The sequence below is a fragment of the Typopeltis vanoorti genome, chromosome 4 (assembly GCF_054136105.1).
Source record: "Typopeltis vanoorti isolate ZY-2024b chromosome 4, IOZ_Tvanoo_1.0, whole genome shotgun sequence".
NCBI classification, from domain to species: Eukaryota; Metazoa; Arthropoda; class Arachnida; order Uropygi; family Thelyphonidae; genus Typopeltis; species Typopeltis vanoorti.
Window position 1 is genome coordinate 21,663,879 of NC_143552.1, and position 26,264 is coordinate 21,690,142.

Below are 26,264 nucleotides of genomic sequence, written 5' to 3' on the forward strand. Positions count from 1 at the left end.
CTTGGGAATATGCCAAGACTGTTTGCACATGTTTTGTGGACTTGGAGAAAGCATATCTTCCTCAGGATAAGCTTTGGCAAGTAGTACAGGAGTATGGAGTGGATGGCCAACTATTAACTACCATAAAGTCCCTGTATGAATGCCCAGAGTTTCGTGTCAGGGTAAACAGCACAAAGTCTGAACCTTTCACAGTCTCCATTGGTCTCTGCAAAGGGTGTGTTCTGTCACCCTTCCTTTTCAAAATATTTATGGACTGGATTGATAGGCACAGCCGAGGCAGTGAGTGCATCAGAATTGGAAGATGTAGCATTGGACGTCTGCTTTTTGCAGATGACCTAGTTCTGCTTAGCCCTTCCACAGATGACCTCCAATGGACCCTGGATAGGTTTGTAGCTGTTTGTGCAGAGCCCAGAATTAAGATTAGTGCGACCAAAACTGAAACATTTGTGGTCTCAAGACAACCATCCCAATGCACCCTACATGTGAGTGGAGTCCCACTGAGGCAGGTGGAGAAGCTTAAATACCTTGGGTCCATATTCACGAGTGATGGAAAGTGGAATGGAGAGCTAGATAATTGAATTGGCTCAGCAAGCGCAATATTGCAGGAGCTTGGCCATTTGGTAGTATTGAAGTAGGAGTTAAGCCAGAAGGCAAAGCTGGCTGTCTTCAACACAGTCTATGTCCCCATCCTCACCTATGGTCATGAGAGTTGGGTAACGACCGAAAGAATGCAGACACGAATCCAAGCGGCTGAAATAAGGTTCCTTCGAGGGGTTGCAGAGCTGACAAGACTCGACAGAATAAGAAGCTCTGCAATTTGGGAAACCCTCAATACTCAACCGTTGCTCTCCGTGTTGAGAGATCAAGTTACGTTGGTACGGGCACCTGGTCAGAATGCAAAAGAGAGGCTCCGCCAGCAGGTCCTCTTTGCCAAGCCAGACAGTGGAAGGCCAAGTACTCGCTGGATAGATTATATCCAAAACCTTGGGTGGACACATTTGGGAGTCCCACCAGAACACCTGAGCTTGGTGGCGGAGGATCGTGACCATTGGAAGTTCCTCTTGCAGCTGCTGCCGAGACAATCCATTTAGGAAAGGTGGACCTTGAAGATGAATGAATGAATGAAATGATTATGCTCCTATGCATGAAATATATGAATTCTACATTGATTTAACTTTCAGTATCTCCATTGAGGTCAAGACTGGTCTGAATAGTGGCCATTTCCATAATGTATTGATATACACATCTGAAAGGAAGTCTGCTTTTGCATTATAGGATACTGGAACAATTGATGCAAAGTCAACAGTTTCTACATACATGCAGCCAAGCCGTAAAGATATTTTACACACAAACTTTTGTTTGTTTATGCTTGGGTTTATTAAAGGATTAAAACTAGAATAAATTCTTTTTTAAATATGATTTACTTAAGGTGTTTCTTATATTATCAATTAAAAAACATTATGCCAGTTAAGGAACTGTTGAAAACATTTTGTTTCAAAAATGTTTTGAACAGTTCTTAGTAGTAGGTGATTTTTTCAAGACAAAAGGCAAACAGGCTTGAATTTTGTAACTGTAAAAATTAACATAAGAAACCATTACATTTTTTAAAATACAGAGTACAGAACAGATAAAGTATTTCAGCAAGGCACTGCTAAAATTTTTAGAGACAAAAGGAAATTAAATATGGAAATAAGGGTCAAAGTTATATAGCTGACAGGAGATCTCCACATAGCCTTTAAAAGAATGCAGAGAACGATCAAGGCTTCTGACCTAATGTCCAATCCTCATCTTCTCGTGGTGCACCCTGTTAGTTATCTGCATGGATATTGAACGAACGAGGATGGGCTGGCAGTTTGGGATTTAGCCGACCAAATTGTATTCTTTATTGGCTTAAATCAAAATAAAAAATGATGGTACAACATGACAGAATTTCATGACAGTGGGGTGTCGCCCAGTTAAACAAAGCCCCCCCCCCCCCATTGTTTTTGCAAGGGAACCATTGTGAACAGTGAAAAGTCAGCTACTGGAACAAATCTCAAAACACACCCCAACTGAACATCACCAGAGTTAAAGATCGGTACTATCAACATAAGAAGGCTGAATGGCAAAGAAATGGAGCTAGCTGAGGAATTAGATAAGTACCAGATCGACATAATAGGGGTGACTGAAACAAAAAAGACAAAAACTGGTAAGATATCTCTGAGAAATAAATAAATACAAAATGTTATATTCAGGCAATGACAATCAAGGAAAAGAAGAAGGAGTAGCCATAGTATTCAACACTAAATACAAGGCTAATCTTCTTGAATGGCAGGCAGTCTCAAGTAGAGTGATGTAGACCAATATTAGATGGGAAAATGGACAATGAGACTTATTTGTGCCTATGGTCCCACAGAAGGTTCAACTAATGTAGAAGTGGAGGAATTTTTTTGAGACTTTAGGAAAGCAACTGACTCGATGAAAAAGGAAAAGTTGGTCCTTGTTGGGGATCTAAATAGCAGCGTAAGAAATGATTGTCAGACGTACAAAAATATTTTGGGAACATTTGGATAAAAGAGCAAAGCTAATAATAATGGCAAATACCTGTTGGATTTCTGCTCAGGACATGGACTGGTTATTACTAACACCATGTTCCAACATAAAAATGTGCACAAATTCACATGGAGAGAAGAGGCTAGGAATAAGAAAAGTCTCATTGACTATGTTATTGTTGATAGTGATGTTTTCTCCCTGGTGCAGGACACCAGTGTACAGAGGATTTGAAATTGGAAGTGATCACTGTTTAGTTTTGAGCAGGATAAAATTGAATTTCATATTGAAGAGAATAATATGTAAGACCATGGGTGTGCCAGGGGTGCTTAAGGGTCAAAGCTGTATAACTGAGAGGAGAACTCAACATAGCCTTTAAAGGAATGCGGAGAACCGACCAGGGCTTCTGACCTAATGTCCAATCCTCACCTTCTCGTGGTGCACCCTGTTGGGGTATCTACTTTGATACTGAACGAACGAGGATGGGCTGGCAATTTGGGATTTAGCCGACCAAATTGTATTCTTATTGGTTAAACCAAAATAAAAAATGATGGTACAACATGATAAAATTTCATGCCGGCTGGGACGCAGCCCGGTTAAACAAGGCCCCCGTTGTTTTCGCCAGGGAACCAGGGCGAACAGCGAAAAGTCAGCTACTGGAACGAATCTGAAAACAAACCCCAACTCAACATCACCAGAGTTAAAGATCGTTACTATCAACGTAAGAAGCCTGAATGGCAAAGAAATGGAGCTAGCTGAGGAATTAGATAAGCCATATCGACATAATAGGGGTGACTGAAACAAAAAAGACCAAAACTGGACAGATCTTTCTGAGCAATAAATACAAAATGTTATATTCAGGCAATCACAATCAAGGAAAAGAAGGAGTAGCCATAGTATTCAACACAAAATACGAGGCTAATCTTCTTGAATGGCAGTCAGTCTCGAGTAGAGTAATGTGGGACAATATGAGAATGGGGAACTGGACAATGAGACTTATTTGTGCCTTATTGGTCCCACAGAAGGTTCTACTAAGGTAGAAGTGGAGGAATTTTTTGAGGCTTTAGAAAAAGCAACTGACACAATGAAAAAGGAAAAGTTAGTCCTTGTTGGGGATCTAAATAGCAGAGTAAGAAATGATTGTGAGACATACAAAAATATTTTGGGAAAATTTCGAGAAAAGAGCAAAGTTAATAATAATGGCAAATATCTGTTGGATTTCTGCTCAGGACATGGACTGATTATTACTAACACCATGTTCCAACATAAAAATGTGCACAAATTCACATGGAGAGAAGAGGCTAGGAATAAGAAAAGTCTCATTGACTATGTTATTGTTGATAGTGATGTTTTCTCCCTGGTGCAGGACACCAGAGTGTGCAGAGGATTTCAAATTGGAAGTGATAACTATTTAGTCTTGAGCAGGATAAAATTGAATTTCATATTGAAAAGAATAACATGTAAGAAAGTTTTAAAGCGAATAAAAGTTGAGCAGCTTTCAGATGTGAACTGTAGACTAAAATACAGAAAGATTATTGAAAAGAAAATGAAAGAGTTTGAGAACAGGAATCAAACCTTGGAGATTCAGTGGCAAACTCTGAAGAAAACATTGATTGATTCTGCCAGAGAGGCATGTGGTGAGGTTGTGTGCAAGGATAGAAAAATCAGAACTCCCTGGTGGACACAGGAAGTTAAAGAGGCAGTGAAGGAAAAGAAGAAAGCATATCAAAAGTTCCTGGCAAATAAGTCAGCTTTTACACTTACAGAATACAGAAATAAATGTAACAAAGCTAAACAGTGTGTAAAACTAGCTAAACAAAAGTCATGGGAGGACTTTGCCAAGAATATAGAAAATAAATATCAAGAAGGTGGCAAAATATTCTGGAGGTTGTTGAAGAAGCTTAGGAATGGAGAAAAGAGTGCTGTAAAAGGAGTTAGAGATGATAAAGATGACATGAAAACAGGAGAAAAAGATATCCTTGAAGTATGGAGTAATTACTTTGAAAAACTGCTAAATGAAACAAGCAGTGATGACAGCACAGTGATAAAAAACACTGACCAGGCATGCATTCAGGAATACATATCCATACGTGAAGTAGAAAAAGCCATCAAAGGCTTGAAATGTGGAAAGGCAGCAGGAGTAGATGATATTCGACCAGAAATGCTGAAGTATGGTGGTATAAAAGTCTTACAGTGGCTGCATTGCATTGTTCAGAAAGCCTGGACAGAGGGACGAATTCCCGATGATTGGAGTAGAGCTCTCATAGTACCCATATATAAAAAGGGCAACAAAATTCCTGGCAAGATCTATGCAAGTATACTTGAGAAACAGTTGAGAAGAATTGTGGAAGAAAAGCTTGGTGAAGAACAAGCTGGATTCAGGCCAAATAGAGGCTGTCAGGATCAGATCTTCACTTTACGACAAATAGTCGAGAAAGCATGGGAATACAACAAAGATCTGTATTTAAGTTTTGTCGATTTGGAAAAGGCATATGACAAGGTGCCAAGAGAGAAGCTATTCAATACACTGCAGTTAAATGGTGTCAATGGGGCATTATATCAAGCAATACTTAGTCTTTATTTGAGTTGTAAGTCAGCAGTTAGAATTGAAGGAAGTATAGGAAGATGGTTTAATGTTAAATCTGGTGTGAGACAAGGATGTACATTATCCCCTCTGTTATTTATTAGCTATATGGATCACATTATGAAGGAATGTGGTATTAAACCTGATATCAAAATTGGAGATGTTAATGTCAGCTCTTTGCTTTATGCGGATGATGTTATACTTCTAAATAAATCCGCTACAAGTCTGCAAGATTCTCTGACTAACTTGAATAGCTGTTGTAATAGATATGGTATGAAGGTCAGCAATAAAAAGACAAAGACAATAAAAATAGGCAGAATCATTGAAAATGTCAACTGTGTTGTGAATGGAGAACATGTGGAACAAGTAAAACATTTCAGCTACTTAAGCACGATTTTTACTGAAGATGGTAAATTAAATATAGAAATAGACAACAGAATCAGCAAAGCTGGTATGGTGGGAAGTCAATTGAATAAATTCATATGGAATAAGAAAGAAATTAGTCGGAACACTAAATTAGCTGTATACAAGACAGTGTTCAAACCAGTTTTAACTTATGGATCTGAGAGCTGAGTCAGAAGTAAAACACTTGACCAAAGACTAGAGACTGCAGATATGAGAGTCCTGAGAAAGATTAGGGGCGTGAACAGATGGCATCAATGGCAATATCATATTAAAAACGAGGATATTAGGAAAGAACTTGACATTGTCAGCATCCATGAATGCGTTAGCAGAGCTAATCTCAGGTGGTACTTAAATAGAATGGGAGAGGAAAGATTAGCAAAACAAATGTTCTCTGCCAGGTTGACAGGAAAACGACCCAGAGGAAGAGCAAGATATAGGTGGATTGATACGGTACAAAGTGCCTTAGACGATAGAAATATAAGATCTGATAATGTTGGTGTCTTGACAGTAACAGACTGATTTGGAGGAAAATTGTAGATAGGAAGTTAGTAATGATGTAATTTTTTCATGTAGTACTCTGATATCCTGTACACCCCTTGAGGGTACATGGCGGGAACTTGATGATGATGATGATGATGATAATATGTAAGAAAGTCTTAAAGTGAATAAAAGTTGAGCAGCTCTCAGATGTGAACTGTAGACTAAAATACACAAAAATTATTGAAGAAAAAATGAAAGAGTTTGAGAACAGAAACCAAACCTTGGAAATTCAGTGGCAAGCCCTGAAGAAAACACTGATTGATTCAGCCAGAGAGGCATGTGGTGAGGTTGTTTGTAAGGATAGAAAAATCAAAACTCCATGGTCGACACAGGAAGTTAAAGAGGCAGCGAAAGAAAAAAAGAAAGCATATCAAAAGTTCCTGGCAAATAAATCAGCTTGTGCTCTTAGAGAATACAGAGACAAATGTAAGAAAGCTAAACACGCTGTAAAACTGGCTAAACAAAAGTCATGGGAGGATGTTGGTAAGAACATAGAAAATAAATATCAAGACGGTGGCAAGATATTCTGGAGGTTGTTGAAGAAGCTCAGAAACGGAGGAAAGAGTGCTGTAAAATTAACATAGAGATGATATAGGTGACATGAAAACAGGAGAAAAAGATATCCTTGAAGTATGGAGTAATTACTTTGAAAAACTGCTAAATGAAACAAGCAGTGATGACAGCACAGTGATAAAAAACACTGACCAGGCATACATTCAGGAATACATATCCATACTTGAAGTAGAAAAAGCCATCAAAAGCCTGAAATGTGGAAAGGCAGCAGGAATAGATGATATTTAACCAGAAATGCTCAAGTATGGAGGTATGAAAGATTTACGGCGGCTGCACAGCATAGTTCAGAAGGGCTGGATAGAGGGACGAATTCCAGATGATTGGAGTAGAGCTCTCACAGTACCCATATATAAAAAGGGAAATAAAACTGAATGTGAGAATTACAGAGGTATTTCTCTAATGAGTGTTCCTGGTTGAGAAGGATTGTGGAAGACAAGCTTGGTGAAGAACAAGGTGGATTCATGCCAAATGGAGATTGTCAGGATCAGATTTTGACTTTACTACAGATAGTTGAGAAATCATGGGAATATAACAAAGATCTGTATTTAAGTTATGTAGATCTGGAAAAGGCATATGACAAGGTGCCAAGAGAGAAGTTATTCAAAACACTACAGTTATATGGTGTGAATGGGCATTACATCAAGCAATACATAGTCTTTATTTGAGTTGTAAGTCAGCAATTAGAATTGAAGGAAGTACATGAAGATGGTTTAATGTTAAATCTAGTGTGAGACAAGGATGTACATTATCCTCTCTGTTATTCATTATCTATATGGATCACATTATGAAGGAAAGTGGTATTAAACCTGATATTAAAATTTGAGATGTTAATCTCAGCTCTTTGCTTTATGCAGAAGATGTTATATTTCTAAATAAATCCGCTACAAGACTGCAAGATTCTCTGACTAAATTGAATAGCTGTTGTAATAGATATGGTATGAAGGCAGCATTAAAAAGACAAAGACAATGAAAATAGGCAGAAACATTGAAAATATTAACTGCATTGTGAATGGAGAACCTATAGAACAAGTAAAACATTTCAGCTACTTAGGCATGATTTTTAGTGAAGATGGTAAATTAAATATGGAAATTGACAACAGAATCAACAAAGCTGGTATGGTAGGAAGTCAACTGAATCAATTTATATGGAATAAGAGAGAAATTAGCCAAAACCCTAAATTAGCTGTATACAAGACAGTATTCAAGCCATGTTATTTATTTTTTAACGGTACATATTAGAACACAGAGAAATAAGTAAATAATTAATTTATTAACTTATTGCTGATATTTCGCTGGTGTTATAACCAACTTCTTCAGAGCACAAAAACACAGTTTCTCACAATACAAGACTATAACAACATGGTGTAATCAACGGAACTAATCAAACAAAATTGTAGCAGCAACAAAGACTAGAGTCCTGATTTTGGCACCCCCTCTATCCGAAAAAAAAAAGAAATGCAGCTATAACATAAGACTAGAGTCCTAAAAAATAAAAAAATAATAATAATAAAAAAAAACTGATACTAGTTTTTTCTTAAGATGACTGTCTCCCAGATTTTAGACAAATTTATACAGCCATATTTGTTGAGATTTGGAGTGTGTTTCAGGGCTTCTGTTGCCTCTAAGAACAATCTCTCTGAATTGTAAGTGCTTCTGTGCAGTACTTTTGTGTTCTTCCAGTTGATCCTGTGTGCAGGGGTATCCAGAATATGGTCTGCTAGGCCCGACTTGCCATAGTGATAATGCCGGATATGTTCATTGATGCGGATGTTCACATTTCTTCCTGTTTGACCGTAGTAGGCTTGATTACATGAGCAGGGTACTTCGTAGACTCCTGGATGTGATAAAGGGGGAATGCTGCCCTTGGTGAGCAGATAAGGGTTGCTAATTTGCTCCACGGTCTGAATATGGTGCGTAGTTCATGTTTATTAAGAATTCTTGAAATCTTTTCGGATGTGCCTTTAATGTATGGGATAGTGACTGTTTTGTTGTAGTTCTCTGTGGTGGATAGTGGGAGGGGTTTCTTAGGAGCATTTAGTATTTTGTTTATCTTATGGGGATTATAGTCATTGGCCAAGAAGGTGTGTCGTAAGTGAGCCAATTCAGCAGCAAGAATATTATCATTAGAACAGATTGCTCTTGCTCTGTGGGTTAGCATTTTTAAAATGCCATATTGTTGAGAAGAGTGATGGTGTGATTGTTTGTGTAAATATCTCACTGTATGTGTGGGTTTTCTAATAACTGAAAATGATAAGGAACCACCTGGAAGACGTGTGATAAGTGTATCCAGGAAGGGCAGACAGTTATTAGCTTCCAGTTCCATTGTAAAGTGGATTTTTGGATGTTGGCTATATGAGATGATATCGTACGCAAGACACGACAATATGGTAAGTGAAAGTTAAAATTGGCGCAGCAACTCAACAGGTTAGCCTTCTTAAAGAGGTGCCAAGACACCAATTTAATTTCGAACTGTGTTAAAATCAAAAACAAGTTCCACTCGGCCAAAGCTCAATGCATTTATAAACGAGCGAGTGTAGTGCTATTATGTGAACAGATCAACACCACTTGTCTGGAATTAGCAAAATCAAATTCAACCATCAATGCACTACGTGAATCACTATATAATATTCTGAATACAGAACTATGGGAGATCCTAGATAACATCACCGACGCAACGGCTAAAAAAGAATTCAACATAATTAAAAGCTGACACCAAAATAAGTTTGAAAATCTCCAACAACGCAGCACTATACAACGACCACAATTACAACAAGACCTCATTGTCGTGAATTTATCTTCGCTCACCTTAAGCAAAGAAGCCACTAGTGCTTTAAGTCGAGGGCACAATTTTGACGTGATTCCCAACCATGTTCCAAAAGCCGAAATAATGGCGTCCATCGAACGGGGAATATACGACCTGCCTCCAACAATAGCCAACAACATACGTTTAGATGTGGCCAACATCCTAATCAAGTCTAAGCCTCCCAAAAATAATATCCCGCATAAGGAAATCATTGCTGTAAAAGAGCTACAGAATAATAGCCAGATTATCATAACAAAAGCAGACAAAGGGAATGCAACCATGGTGATGGACACAACAGAATATGAAAACAAAATGCACACACTGTTACAAGATCAGTCAATATACAAAATTATAGATCACAATCCCACCAACACACAAAAGAATAAGGCACATAAATTATTGAAAAAAGTCACTTCCTGGCCCAAAGACACAGTAAACAAACTCAAGCCCTTCCATGTTAAAACACCTAGGATTTATGGGGCACCAAAAATTCACAAACAAGGTACACCCTTACGCCCAATTGTGGACAGTATAAATAGTCCCACATACAAACTGGCTAGACATTTAGCTAAGCTACTAGCCACCCTCACAAACAATTCTCCCTCCTTTGTCAAAAATTCAGCTCACCTAAAAAGCATCTTACAACACTATACCCTAAAAAGCTCAGACTTAATGGTAAGTTATGATATCACCTCACTATTCACAAATGTACCACTAATAGAAACCCTCAATATACTGAAGTCACACTTCCCCCCTGATATATTTGAACTATTCAAATTCACAATACATGCAAGATATTTCACATGGAAAGGGAAAATATACAAACAAATAGATGGGACAGCCATGGGCTCCCATCCCCCCCTCCCCAGCCAACTTTTACATAGAACACCTGGAAAAACCAGCAATCAATACAGCCACTCTCAAACCAACACTTTGGCTACGCTATGTTGACAATGTGCTTGCTATTTGGCCACATGCTCCAGAGACATTGAAAAAACATTCTTAGCGCATTTAAATAGCCAATATCCAAAAATCCACTTTACAATGGAACTGGAAGCTAATAACTGTCTGCCTTTCCTGGATACACTTATCACGCGTCTTCCAGATGGTTCCTTATCATTTTCAGTTTTTAGAAAACCCACACATACAGGGAGATATTTACACAAACAATCACACCATCACCTTTCTCAACAATATGGCATTTTAAAAACGCTAACCCACAGAGCGAGAGCAATCTGTTATAATGACAATATTCGTGCTGCTGAATTGGCTCACTTATGCCACACCTTCTTGGCCAATGACTATAATCCCCATAAGATAAACAAAATACTAAATGCTCCTAAGAAACCCCTCCCACTATCCACCACAGAGAACTACAACAAAACAGTCACTATCCCATACATTAAAGGCATATCCGAAAAGATTTCAAGAATTCTTAATAAACATGAACTACGCACCACATTCAGACCGTGGAGCAAATTAGCAACCCTTATCTGCTCACCAAGGACAGCAATCCCCCTTTATCACATCCAGGAGTCTACGAAGTACCCTGTTCATGTAATCAAGCCTACTACGGTCAAACAGGAAGAAATGTGAACATCCACATCAATGAAAACAAAAGATACATCCGGCATTATCACTATGGCAAGTCGGGCCTAGCAGACCATATTTTGGATACCCCTGCACACAGGATCAACTGGAAGAACACAAAAGTACTGCACAGAAGCACTTACAATTCAGAGAGATTGTTCTTAGAGGCAACAGAAGCCCTGAAACACACTCCAAATCTCAACAAATATGGCTGTATAAATTTGCCTAAAATCTGGAAGACATGATCATCTTAAGAAAAAACTAGTATCAGTTTTTTTTTTTTTTTTTTCAGATAGAGGGTGCCAAAATCAGGACTCTAGTTTTTGTGTTGCTGCTACAATTTTGACTAGTTCTGTTGATTACACCATGTTGTTATAGTCTCGTGTATTGTGACAAACTGTGTTTTTGTGCTCTGAAGATGATGGTTATAACACCAGTGAAATATCAGCAATAACTTAATAAATTAATTATTTACTTATTTCTCTGTGTTCTAATATATACCGTTAAAAACTAGCAACATGTACGACGAACACATAAGTCTATCCACACGTTTAAGTATTCAAGCCAGTTTTAACTTATGGATCTGACAGCTGGGTCAGAAGTAAAACACTTGACCAAAGACTAGAGACTGCAGATATGAGAGTCCTTAGAAAGATTAGGGGCATGAATAGATGGCAACAATGGCAATATCATAATAAAAATGTGGATATTAGGAAAGAACTTGCCACTGTCAGCATCAGGAATGTGTTAGCAGAGCTAATCTCAAGTGGTATGGTCACTTAAACAGAATGGGAGAGGAAAGATTAGCAAAACAAGTGTTTTCTGCCAGGTTGGCAAGAAAAAGATCCAGAGGAAGACCAAGATATAGGTGGATTGATACAGTAAAAAGTGCCTTAGAAGACAGAAATATAAGATTTGATAATGTTGGAGCTTGACAGGTAACAGAATGATTTGGAGGAAAATTGTAGATAGGTAGTTAATAATGATGTAAATTTTTAATGTAGTACTATCATATCCTGTATGATAGCACTACATATACCGTTCCTGATATATGCCCTTGAGGGTATATATCAGGAATTTGATGATGATGAATATATAATAGAATAAACAAAGCAGTTTTTGGTGGAGTGAGGTGGAATAAATTATATGAAACAGTAAGAAATGGTAAATATAAAACTAGGGGGGTATACAGTATTTTAGGTGGTAGATGATGTTAAGCCCAGCATGAGATCACTGTCCTGCTTACTAAAGGTCTGAAGAGGCTTAAAAAAAAAAAAGGTTTAATGTCAAACTGGTCTCTAGAAACCTTGTTCTAGAACAAGGTTTCTGTACTATGTAAAAAATTAATAGAAAAAAAAACATAAAATTAATAAAAAAAACCTTATCTCACTGAACATTTTGTGAGTGAGAGTAATATAAAAAATATATAAGACAACATCAAAACCAATATTAACAGACACACTGATCTACTAATTGAATTAGAAATAAAACAAAAGATCAACGACCCAAGAGTGCAGCTATCAGTTTTGAAGAAAATTAGGAGTCAACATTAACAGATGACAGCAATGACTTCTATATTATAAATAAAGATGTCAGAAAGCAATTTGATATTACTATTCAAGAAGGTAAAATCTAATTTCCCTACTAAGTATTAAAGGTAAAATTTATGCAATTGTATTTGAGAACAGGTTAAGAAAACTGGAAAAGAAACCTGCAGAAGAACATGCCAGGTTCAAGCCAAATGGATAGGAGAAGTTGTCAGTATCATATTTTCACTTTATAACAAATAACTGCATAAGCTATGGGAATATAACAAGGATCTGTATTTAAATTTTGCAGATCTGGAAAAAGAATACAACAGGGCACCAAGAAAGAAGAAAGTCTAATCATAACCTTGTCCCATAACTCTTTTCTAAAGATTGTTCTTGTAGTGATTCTCAGCCTCATATCCTGTGGCACTACAATGATGCCAACTGGGATGACCTTCAGGCCTTCTAGACCTCATTTCCATAGTGTGATCCTAGCATCTACTATGATTTAATAAAAATTATTCTCACTGGGATGAGTGCTTTTATTCTCCATTCCACTCAAAATCCTTGACATTGATCTAGGTCCTGGTTCTCCTACAATTATGCCAAAACAGTCCAAGCCAAAAATTCAGTATATGCCCAATGGCTCAAGTGAAAATTTCCAGCCTATTACTCAACTTACATTACAGCTCATAATAACTGCGTAAAAAAAATCAACAAATCCAAAGCAGACTTTGTAGGGACCAAATAGCAGTAGAGTTTTCTTATCTCTCACCAAGACTGTGGGATACAACTCCTGTCCTTCCATGTTTCACCACTCTCACTTTGTGATAGTACAATGGTAACATCCCTAAAGATAAGCCAGATCTCATCTTGGCAGCAGTTTTTTCCCTCCAACTCTCATACAGATGACTAAGGCAGATTTCTTCCACCATTCCACAAACTACCCACAGTAGGTGAAATTTTGCCAGAAGGACATCAGAAAATTCAACAGCCTAGATACCAATAACTCTCTTAGCCCTGATGGTATTTTTCCAGTTGTACTAATAACTTGTACTTCCTAACTTGCACCCATCTTGTATTGTCTCTTCAAGCTGTCATTTACCTCACTGCTTGGAAGCAAGAGATTATACAGCCTGCTCCCAAAAAGCGAGATAAAAGTCAACCTTCAAACTATTGTTATACCGTTCTCACTCAATATTCTTAAACATAATCGAAAAGTTCATCAACAGTCATATGCTTTGCTACTTGCACTCACCAACATGGATTAATTCCATTATTTTCATTCCACAGCAGAACTCCTAGCCAAATGTCATCCACTTTGGAATAAACTATGGAAACTGTGGTGCTAGGAAAAAGTCATCTTATACATATATATATATATATATATATATATAAAATTCTAAGGGTTTCATAAACAAAATGAGCAACATTAAACTTAATCCTGCAGACATCCTGGCTACTTTGGAAGTAAAAAGCTTATTCATCAATGTTCTAAGAGAAAAAACATTCTCAATTTTAGAAGATATTTTCCTGCCTAATACCATTAAACTTTTTAAACACTGCTTAGAGAAAAGGTTCTTAAAAAAAAAAAAAAAAAAAAAAAAAAAAAAATATCACATTTGACGTCCGTAGATGCCATATGGCAGGGATGCACAAACTTGTTAAGGCCGAGGGCCGCATAGTTCTACTGTTACTTATGGGAGGGCCATCAAAAAAAAACTTGAAAGTTATCTACCATATATTGTTTATTTTATTTATACCTATCATAATTTTTACAAAAAAGGTAATAAAAAGTAAGTGAATTTAATTTGATGCATGACATTGCATTGATTTGACAATTGTTTTGATATTTGGTTCGAGTTTTGTAGTAGCCAACCGCAAAATTGATTCTAAATTTTCATCAGTCAAGTGGTTCCTATTTTTCGATTTGTTAATATTCATGACTGAAAAAGTTTGTTCACAAAGATATGTCGAGCCAAAGAGGCTTGCACATTTTAATGCATTATCTAGCAACCATTTATAATTTTTTTTATTGACATAACGATAGAAGTTTAATAAATTGCCTTTGTTAAATTTATTTTGCAGGCTCTCATCGTTTTGAATTGTCGATGAGTTCAAGCTGTGCTGATTCGGCTGCATTTTTGGGCAAAACGATTGCTAAATAAATCTGGCAACAGTTTCACTTTTTTTTTTTAAAATCAGAAAACCGATCCTTGAAGGCTGATATCAAGTTATCAATCTTCACAAGATACACAGTTTTGAAGTTGACACTGAACTTTTCAGAAACTTTCTTATAATTAGGAAAATGGATGTAATTCCCTCACTTCAGTTGGATTTGAAATAGATTTAACTTGCACTGAAAAGACAAAATGTGGCTGTAAAGTTGAGTAACCAATTGATCTTTGCCCTGAAGTCGCGTATTTAACGTATTTAAATGATTAGTAATATCAACCAGAAAGGCTAAGTCACATAACCAATCCAGATTTTTTATGTCATGGACGTTTTTTTTTTTTTTTTTTTTTTCAGTCACGAAGATTTCAATTTCATCAAATAAATTTAGGAACCGCTCCAATGTTTGTCCATGACTTAGCCACCTCACTTCTGTGTAAAAAATTAAGTCACCATATTCACTTTCAATGTCTTCAAGACACTTTTTAAATTGTTCGGTGTTGAGGCCACGGGATTTTATAAAATTAATCGTTGAAACCACAACTTTCATGACATGTTCAAATCCAAGTTTCTTAGGGCACAAACTCTCCTGGTGGATTATACAATGGAATTGTGTCAACTCATCATCGTGCTGTCCCAAATGCTGTTTCAATAATGTTACCTATCCAGAATTAGCTCCTATCATGGAAGGAGCTCCGTCAGTCGTGATACCTGATAATTTTGTGAGATCGAAATCAATTTTGGAACACTGTTCCAAAAGCCCGGTGAACATGTCATTACCTTTCGTTTGATCTGACAATGAACTCATTCCAATCAGCTCCTCACTTACCTCAAACTCTTGCGTTATTCCACGTGCAAATATTATCAACTACTGGGCTGTGGAAGTAATGTCAGTTGATTCATCAATAGCTAATGAAAAATAGGCAAATTTCTTTGAATAAGATGTTAATTGGTCCTTTACATTTTCCGACATTGCAGTAATTCTTCTTTGCACAGTCATCTTGTTTAACTGAATTTTCTCAACATTTTTGGCTGATTCAGGACAAATTTTTTTAGCAGCTATCTCAAGGCAATCTTTAATGAAATCTCCATCTGTAAATGGTCGGCACCTTTTTGCTATAAGGCGAGATATTTCAAAACTTATTTCTGTTACAATTTCCGAATCCTGAATAGGTTTTGTAAACATCACTTGTGGACCTGTCAATTCTGGTTTCACAAATGAAATCTTTTGTTTATGTAGTTCTTCGGGTAGATTTGAAAATGTAGAATGCAGACTTTCACAGTGTCTCCTTATATTGTATTCATTTGGTATGGCTACAGCACTTTTGCAAATCAAGCACACGATATTATTAAACGACAGCACAAAACCATATTTTTCGGTCCAGCTATCCTGAAACTGCCGTTTTTCATCCTGTAGTTTGCGTTTCCTACTTGGCCCTGCTTTATCCATTGTAGAATTTATTTTCTACATTGTAGGATTGCAGATTCCCTTTCCACACAAAGTTTGTAAAACAATCACAAACATCCATGCCCACGGCAGGATTCAAACCTACAGCCTCTTGGTTGGAACCAACCAGGCTGGCTTAAACATTTTCACATTTGACGTCCATAGACACCATATGGTGACTGCCGTACCTCACATGGTTTTGATAATGATGTCTTCTGCTAGAATAAGTGGTAGGGTCACAGATTCCCTTTCCAAAATCACTATTTTGAACAATCTGAAGACTAAGCAATAGGTGCAGCAATTTCTCCACACTTATTGAGACTATACATGGAAAAATTTTACCATAATACCAAACCAAGATTATGGGCAAGACATTCATAAAAATAATGATCACAGCATCGAAACTAATAATAATGTATTGAATGGCAGGTGGGGTGCTAAGGGTCAAAGCTGTATAACTGAGAGGAGACCTCCACATAGCCTTTAAAGGAATGCGGAGAACCGACCAGGGCTTCTGACCTAATGTCCAATCCTAACCTTCTCGTGGTGCACCCAGTTGGGTATCTACCTGGATGGGCTGGCAATTTGGAATTTAGTGGACCAAATTTATTCCTATTGGTTAAACCAAAATACAAAATGATGGTACAATATGACAAAATTTCATTAAGGCTGGAGCGTTGCCAGGTTAAACAAGGCCCCCCCCTTATTTTCGCCAGGGAACCAGGGCAAACAGCGAAAAGTCAGCTACTGGAACAAATCTGAAAACACACCCCAACTCAACATCACCAGAGTTAAAGATCGATACTATCAACATAAGAAGCCTGAATGGCAAAGAAATGGAGCTAGCGGAGGAATTAGATAAGTACCAGATCGACATAATAGGGGTGACTGAAACAAAAAAGACAAAAACTGGTGAGATCTTTCTGAGCAATAAATATAAAATGTTATATTCAGGCAATGACAATCAAGGAAAAGAAGGAGTAGCCATAATATTCAACACAAAATACGAGGCTCATCTTCTTGAATGGCAGACAGTGTCAAGTAGAGTGATCTGGGCAAATATAAGAATGGGGAACTGGACAAAGAGACTTATTTGTGCCTATGGTCCCACAGAAGGCTCTACTAAGGTAGAAGTGGAGGAATTTTTTGAGGCTCTAGAGAAAGCTACTGACACAATGAAAAAGGAAAAGTTGGTCCTTGTTGGGGATCTAAATAGCAGAGTAGGAAGTGATTATCAGACATACAAAAATATATTGGGAAAATTTTGAGAAAAGAGCAAAGCTAATAATAATGGCAAATATCTATTGGATTTCTGCTCAGGACATGGACTGGTTATTACTTACACCATGTTCCAGCATAAAAATGTGCACAAATTCACATGGAGAGAAGAGGCAAGGAATAAGAAAAGTCTCATTGACTATGTTATTGTTGATAGTGATGTTTTCTTCCTGATGCAGGACACCAGAGTGTACAGAGGATTTGAAATTGGAAGTGATCACTATTTAGTCTTGAGCAGGATAAAACTGAATTTCATATATAGAAAAGAATGACATGTAAGAAAGTTTTAAAGTGAATAAAAGTTGAGCAGCTCTCAGATGTGAATTGTAGACTAAAATACACAAAGATTATTGAAGAAAAAATGAAAGAGTTTGAGAACAGGAACCAAATCTTTGAGATTTAGTGGCAAGCCTTGAAGAAAACCCTGATTGATTCAGCTAGGGAGGCATGTGGTTAAGTTGTCTGCAAGGATAGAAAAATTAAAACTCCATGGTGGACACAGGAAGTTAAAGAGGCAGTGAAGGAAAAGAAGAAAGCATATCAAATGTTCCTGGCAAATAAGTCAGCTCGTGCTCTTAGAGAATACAGAGACAAATGTAAGAATGTTAAACAGTGTGTAAAACTAGAAGTCATGGGAGGACTTTGGCAAGAACACAGAAAATAAATATCAAGAAGGTGGCAAAATATTCCGGAGGTTGCTGAAGCAGCTTAGGAATGGAGGAGAGAGTGCTGTAAAAGGAGTCAGTGATGATAAAGGTGATATGAAAATGGGAGAAAAAGATATCCTTGAAGTATGGAGTAATTACTTTGAAAAACTGCTAAATGAAACAAGCAGTGCTGACAGCACAGTGATAAAAAACGCTGACCAGGCATGCAGTCAAGAATATATATCCATACTTGTAGTAGAAAAAGCCATCAAAGGCTTGAAATGTGGAAAGGCAGCAGGAGTAGATGATATTCGACCAGAAATGCTGAAGTATGGTGGTATAAAAGTCTTACAGCAGCTGCACTTCATAGTTCAGAATGCCTGGACAGAGGGACGAATTCCCGATGATTGGAGTAGAGCTCTCATAGTACCCATATATAAAAATGGAAATAAAACTGAATCTGAGAATTACAGGGGTATTTCCCTACTGAGTGTTCCTGGTAAGATATATGCAAGTATACTTGAGAAACGGTTGAGAAGAATTGTGGAAGAAAAGCTTGGTGAAGAACAAGCTGGATTCAAGTCAAATAGAGGCTGTTAGGATCAGATCTTCACTTTACGACAAATAGTAGAGAAATCATGGGAATATAACCAAGATCTGTATTTAAGTTTTGTCAATTTGGAAAAGGCATATGACAAGGTGCCAATTGAGAAGCTATTCAATACGCTACAGTTATATGGTGTCAATGGGACATTGTATCAAGCAATACTTTAGTCTTTATTTGAATTGTAAGTCAGCAGTTAGAATTGAAGGAAGTACAGGAAGATGGTTTAATGTTAAATCTGGTGTCAGACAAGGATGTACATTATCCCATCTGTTATTCATTATCTATATGGATCACATTATGAAGGAAAGTGGTATTAAACACGATATCAAAATTGGAGATGTTAATATCAACCTTTTGCTTTATGCGGATGATGTTATACTTCTAAATAAATCCGCTACAAATCTGCAAGATTCTCTGACTAAATTGCATAACTGTTGTAATAGATATGGTATGAAGGTCAGCAATAAAAAGACAATGAAAATAGGTAGAATCATTGAAAATGTCAACTGTGTTGTGAATGGAGAACATGTGGAACAAGTAATACATTTCAGCTACTTAGGCACGATTTTTAGTGAAGATGGTAAATTAAATATGGAAGTAGACAACAGAATCAGCAAAGCTGGTATAGTGGGAAGTCAATTGAATAAATTAATATGGAATAAAAAAAGAAATTAGTCGGAACACTAAATTAGCTGTATACAAGACAGTGTTCAAACCAGTTTTAACTTATGGATCTGAGAGCTGGGTCTTGACCAAAGACTAGAGACCGCAGATATGAGAGTCCTGAGAAAGATTAGAGGCATGAACAGATGGCATCAATGGCAATATCATATTAAAAACAAGGATATTAGGAAAGAACTTGATATTGTCAGCATCCAGGAATGCGTGAGCAGAGGTCACTTAAATAGAATGGGTGAGGAAAGATTAGCAAAACGAGTGTTCTCTGCCAGGTTGGCAGGAAAACGACCCAGAGGAAGACCATGATATAGGTGGATTGATACGGTACAATGTGCCTTAGACGATAGAAATATAAGATCTGATAATGATAATGTTGGAGTCTTGACAAGTAACAGACTGATTTGGAGGAAAATTGTAGATAGGAAGTTAGTAATGATGTAAATTTTTCATGTAGTACTATCATATCCTGTACACCCCTTGAGGGTACATGTCAGGAATTTGATGATGATGATGATGAATGGCAGGTGACAAGACAACAACCAGATGACTACAAAGACAAGGTTTCTTTACCTTATATCAAGAATGTCATAGATAAAATAGCAAAGATCTTACAAGAAAAGAGGCTAAAAGTTGCCTTTGGCCTTCTACAAAAAAATCTCCACAATATTAAGATCACCAAAACCACCACATCAACATATGAAAAGACCAGGGGTTTATAAAATCTATTTCTACTGCAGTGTTTATTATGTTGGACAGATAGGACATTCTGGAGAAATCTGTCTAAAAGGACACTTCAGAGATGTGGATAAAAATGAGTATATAAATCTACATTGGCCTTTCATACCACCAATGAAAACCATCAAGATAATTGGCAAATTACACAAATTTAAGGAGGCTAGTGAGATGATACAATGTGAAACCCAGTGTAATAAAAACCAAGGCCTGACATTAAATCAACTCTCAGAAGCATACACATAAGACATCTACATATTGATGAATTAGGCATGAGACTATGCTATATCCTGTACCAACAACCCACGATGATGATATCTCATTCCTACACTGAACACCTGTCACATGTTGAATGAATTAAAAAAACAGACTGTTATTTAGAAATCTACCTGTTAATACCTCTTTATAATTTGTGCTTATTGTATCAATCTGAAGAAGTACATAATAGTGGTGAATGAAACTAGTCATTGATTTATTAAATTGTCTTACTTTTTTCTGTTCTTTTGCTAGTACATTTAATAGTTATGAATACTACAACAGGTAATATAAATTCCATAGTCTGATTTTGCCATTAGTGCAAGTGAAACTAGACCTGTCTAGCCACTTCCCATGTCAAAATTGTATGATCAAATGGTGGCATCATGGCAACTTCTTTTATTATCACTATACGAAATTTTAGAAATCCCTTTGTTAATAGCTTTTTATATTTGTGTTTATTGTATCAATCTGAAGAAGTATACAATAGTGTTGGACAAAACTAGTCAATGATTTATTAAATTGTCTTACATTTTTTCGTGTTCTAGAACATGTCACATACATCACATGTTGTGTAACATAGTTATCTCTGAACAGTTGAAGAAATTCATTCATGTAATTGAACTGGAAATGAAAAACTTACCTTTTCATTTACATCTTCTACCGTAAGACGGAGAGTCTTTCTAACAACAGAATATGTTCTATTCCCTTGAGGTTTTAAGAGCCCAGCTTTTTCCAGGTTATTCAGTGTTAATAAGTATTGATACCCATAAGTCTGTATGCAATAAAACATAGTAGAGAAGAGAAATAAAAATTAATTTAAAACAAAAACATTTTTAAGTACTTGCAGATTATATTACCAGGTAACCAAAAAACGTTTATATGGTTTTTCATAAAAACTGCAGAAATTTTCATAAAATTCTTTATTAAAATAAGCACATTTACAATCTACAATTCTTTCCCAATGAGATACAAGTTTGTAAATACTGCTTTCATAAAATGTTTTGTCTTTAGAAGTAATAAATCTAGCAACCTCTGTTTCAATTTCTGTTTTATTGAGGAACTCTCTATTTTGTACGTGATTGTCTAGTGCCAAAGAAAAGGTGATAATCACTTAGAGAAATGTCACGGAGAATATGGAAGATGAGGAGGTATCTCCCATCCTAAAGCACAAATCTTCTCACGGGTAAGTTTTGCAGTATGAGGCTTTGCATTATCCTGTAAGAACAGCACTTTCTTCAGATTAACTAGTCCTGGCCATTTCTGAAGTAACACATCCTGCACATGCTTGAGTTGCATCGAGTAGATCTCAGCCGTAATTGCTTGGCCTGCAGTGAGAAATACGTAGTGGACAATACTGGCTCCAGTCCACCACACACAAAGCATAGTCTTCTCGGGATAAAACAGTGCCTTTGAAGTGTGTGGTACTGGATTGTTTGGTAACAACCAATGATAAGTTCGGTTCCTGTTAGAGTACAAGATTCATTTTTCATCACAAGTGAGCAAGTAATCCAAAAATGGCTCGTTTTTATGATGTGAAAGATGATGTGAAGAACAAATTGATAGCCTTTGAAATTTATTGTTCATCTGATAATGCATGTGGGTCCCATTTGCTTAACTTCCATGATTTTCCCAGTTGATGCAAGTGTAAATGAAGTGTTTCACCACTCATGTTAAACATTTGTGAAAGTCCTTGACATGTTAATCTTATATTATTTTCAACAGTGGCACATAATTCTTCATTATCAATAATGGAAGGTCTTCCTGAATGTGGCGCATCTTCAAGTGATTCATCACTAGAAAAAATTTTTTAAAACCATTTCTGCGCAATACAATCTGCTACTGCATCTTTTCCAAATGCCACACATATCTTACAGGATGCTTTGGAAGCCTTCAAAACAAGTTTAAATTTGTAAAGCAAACAAGCCTGAATTATACCAGGTTCAAGTGACATTTTAAAAGGGTTCAAAGTCAAAGAAAAAGAGTACACACCAAGTTAGAATCACTGATTGACTGACTCGTATCTGTGCCTTATAACGCACATAAAAAATTGAACTCTACAAACCACTACAAAATAAAACAAGTCATTGCAGCGAACTCTACTGAAAACCACATGAACTTTTATGGTTACCTGATATATAAATATAAAAATTAATATAATCATGGTATGGCTACCGTAAACTTTACAGACTTACATCAGTAATAATACTGAAGCATAGTATGCAAAACAAAGCCAATATTTATGAGCTTTAGACTTTTAAAAGTGACAGAAAAACTATATGTATCAATTATAGTAAGTTACAGGATCTCCAATTTCTTAGGGAGATACTATTTTGCGATAAAATCTGATGTCGAGATGAGAGAATACAAAACATTAAAGGCAGAAAGATAAAGATGGAAACTAGGACTGACATGTTATAGATTAATTATTTTCACATTATTTTTAAATAAAATACAGTTAATAAGCTGTGTGGCCAAATTGAGAACACACAACGTACCTTAGTCAGATAAAAGTTAAGAACCAAAGCATCAAGAGAAACTTTTTCTTTCTTTTAGGGTTACATAGTGATTAGCAATCATTATGAATAATTCTGAAGACACACCACCATGTTTAAGAACTTACTTGAATTAAAATTAAACTAAAATTTGATGTTTTGACCTTTATATCAAGGTCATCTAAAGGAACACGTATATATATGTTGGATCACAAGCTACAATAACTACTTGGTCATCATCATAATAAATTTAGTTTAATCCATTATCTAAGTGTAAGCAAACAAAGTTTGCACCTGAAGTATCTTCAGGACTGAGGCAGTTCATGGTAAAGGTGGACCAAGCTCTCATCACTACTTGTGCTTTGCATTATGGGAGATATTAAGACATCTCCTTGCAGACATGTATAATGCTATGCATTAAGGGAAGGGCCATTACCCAGACCGGTTTTGACCTTTTTTGAGGTCTCATCAGTGGGAGCCAGACCCAGAAGTGGTGATGTTAAGGAGGAAGCAATGGACCATAGTCTAACCTCTGATAGAAAAACAAAAGCATAATTATCTCGGTAAAACTATATCAGTAATACTTTGTTTATTATAGTCCTGTTTAAATTTCTGTTTGCTGGCTCAGAGTTACTGTGTTCTTATTCAATTAAATTTCTTTCCTTCTCGTATCCATTACGTGGGTTATTCTTCTTTATCCAGATGGCATGTGGGTCATAGGCGAGCCATCCAAATCCTTGGAACTTTCAAGCTATCATTTTTGCTGAGATTTAGTTGGTTGATAAGCATTTTACAGGCTTCCTTGAACTTAAATTCATACTATGCTTTGATCTGATGAAAGGACTGAGTGTATTTGCAATCAGTCCAGTGGCAAATTTCAAAAGCATGATCAAAAAGACCTGCTTTTCCATGATGAACATACTTGATTTGTCAAGTTCATGTTCTTTTTTCTCGTTTTGGGATTGTATGGTCTGTTTCACCTATGTACGGTAAGGGATCTTTAGAAGAGCTTAGTATAGTTTTTATTTTTATTGGTGATTTAAATGTGGCCTGTTATATTTTGCAGTGTATTGTCTATTCTTTTGGATAATTTTTGTGTGTGTGTGTGTGTGTGTAGGGAATGACTATATCCTTACTATAATATTTTTTTTTTATTTCTGGTTGTATTTTTGTGAGAGATTTTATGGATTGTTTTTTTCTTGTAGTCATTTTTATAAATGTTTTTCTTATTATTTAAGATAATATTGAACATTTTTCAGTCTCTTTACAACTCCTAAAGCTGTTTTTTTTTTTACAGTGCTAATATCAGTCACTCAGTAACCCAAAGAATATTAAAAAGAAAACAAAATTGCTTCAATCAGTAACCACATGGCTAACAGAAACAAAATGTTGATACTGCATTATGCACACCTCCAAAATTTATGGTCTTCCAGAAATACATAAAATAATGTAGCCCTTCAGTTGACAGTTAAAAGAATCGACAGCCAAAATTTCCTAGCCAAGAAACTAGCAGTGCCACTCAAGGAGTTGGTAGCCTCATATATCTTTCCTCATATAACATAACTCAGATGACTGTCTCATAGAAAAAGATTATTACTCTTAATGAGAGTGTATTTTCTTGATCACAGAACTAATGTAAATAACTATTTGGGAACATTGATTGAGTGTAAACGGATAAGTATTTTAATACCGACTAGTTTCACCAAGGGGTGCTTAAGGGTCAAAGTTGTATAACTGAGAGGAGACCTCCACATAGCCTTTAAAGGAATGCGGAGAACCGACCAGGGCTTCTGACCTAATGTCCAATCCTCATCTTCTCGTGGTGCACCCTGTTGGGTATCTACTTTGATACTGAACGAACGAGGATGGGCTGGCAATTTGGGATTTAGCTGACCAAATTGTATTCTTATTGGTTAAACCAAAATAAAAAAATGATGGTACAACATGACAAAATTTCATGCCGGCTGGGACGTCGCCCGGTTAAACAAGGCCCCCGTTGTTTTTGCCAGGGAACCAGGGCGAACAGTGAAAAGTCAGCTACTGGAACAAATCTGAAAACAAACCCCAACTCAACATCACCAGAGTTAAAGATCGGTACTATCAACGTAAGAAGCCTGAATGGCAAAGAAATGGAGCTAGCTGAGGAATTAGATAAGTACCAGATCGACATAATAGGGGTGACTGAAACAAAAAAGACCAAAACTGGTGAGATCTTTCTGAGCAATAAATACAAAATGTTATATTCAGGCAATGACAATCAAGGAAAAGAAGGAGTAGCCATAGTATTCAACACAAAATACGAGGCTAATCTTCTTGAATGGCAGTCAGTCTCAAGTAGAGTAATGTGGGCAAATATGAGAATGGGGAACTGGACAATGAGACTTATTTGTGCCTATGGTCCCACAGAAGGTTCTACTAAGGTAGAAGTGGAGGAATTTTTTGAGGCTTTAGAAAAAGCAACTGACACAATGAAAAAGGAAAAGTTGGTCCTTGTTGGGGATCTAAATAGCAGAGTAGGAAATGATTGTGAGACATACAAAAAAATTTTGGGAAAATTTCGAGAAAAGAGCAAAGCTAATAATAATGGCAAATATCTGTTGGATTTCTGCTCAGGACATGGACTGGTTATTACTAACACCATGTTCCAACATAAAAATGTGCAAAAATTCACATGGAGAGAAGAGGCTAGGAATAAGAAAAGTCTCATTGACTATGTTATTGTTGATAGTGATGTTTTCTCCCTGGTGCAGGACACCAGAGTGTACAGAGGATTTGAAGTTGGAAGTGATCACTATTTAGTCTTGAGCAGGATAAAATTGAATTTCATATTGAAAAGAATAACATGTAAGAAAGTTTTAAAGCGAATAAAAGTTGAGCAGCTCTCAGATGTGAACTGTAGACTAAAATACAGAAATATTATTGAAAAGAAAATGAAAGAGTTTGAGAACAGGAATCAAACCTTGGAGTTTCAGTGGCAAACTCTGAAGGAAACATTGATTGATTCTGCCAGAGAGCCATGTGGTGAGGTTGTGTGCAAGGATAAAAAAATCAGAACTCCCTGGTGGACACAGGAAGTTAAAGAGGCAGTGAAGGAAAAGAAGAAAGCATATCAAAAGTTCCTGGCAAATAAGTCAGCTTTTACTCTTACAGAATACAGAGACAAATGTAAGAAAGCTAAACAGTGTGTAAAACTAGCTAAACAAAAGTCATGGGAGGACTTTGGCAAGAATATAGAAAATAAATATCAAGAAGGTGGCAAAATATTCTGGAGGTTGTTGAAGAAACTTAGGAATGGAAGAAAGAGTGCTGTAAAAGGAGTCAGAGATGATAAAGGTGACATGAAAACAGGAGAAAAAGATATCCTCGAAGTATGGAGTAATTACTTTGAAAAACTGCTAAA

General features: G+C 36.5%; 1 protein-coding gene across 3 annotated transcripts in view; it reads right to left on the bottom strand.

The window, feature by feature from the left end:
* Positions 1–26,264, bottom strand: part of car (vacuolar protein sorting-associated protein 33A) — a 396,220-nt gene that overhangs the window by 81,310 nt on the left and 288,646 nt on the right. For all 3 annotated transcript variants that reach the window (XM_090391677.1, XM_090391678.1, XM_090391679.1), the window contains exon 13: positions 21,013–21,144. In XM_090391677.1, coding sequence (XP_090247803.1) covers positions 21,013–21,144 — 132 coding nt within the window. The remainder of the gene's footprint in view (positions 1–21,012; positions 21,145–26,264) is intronic.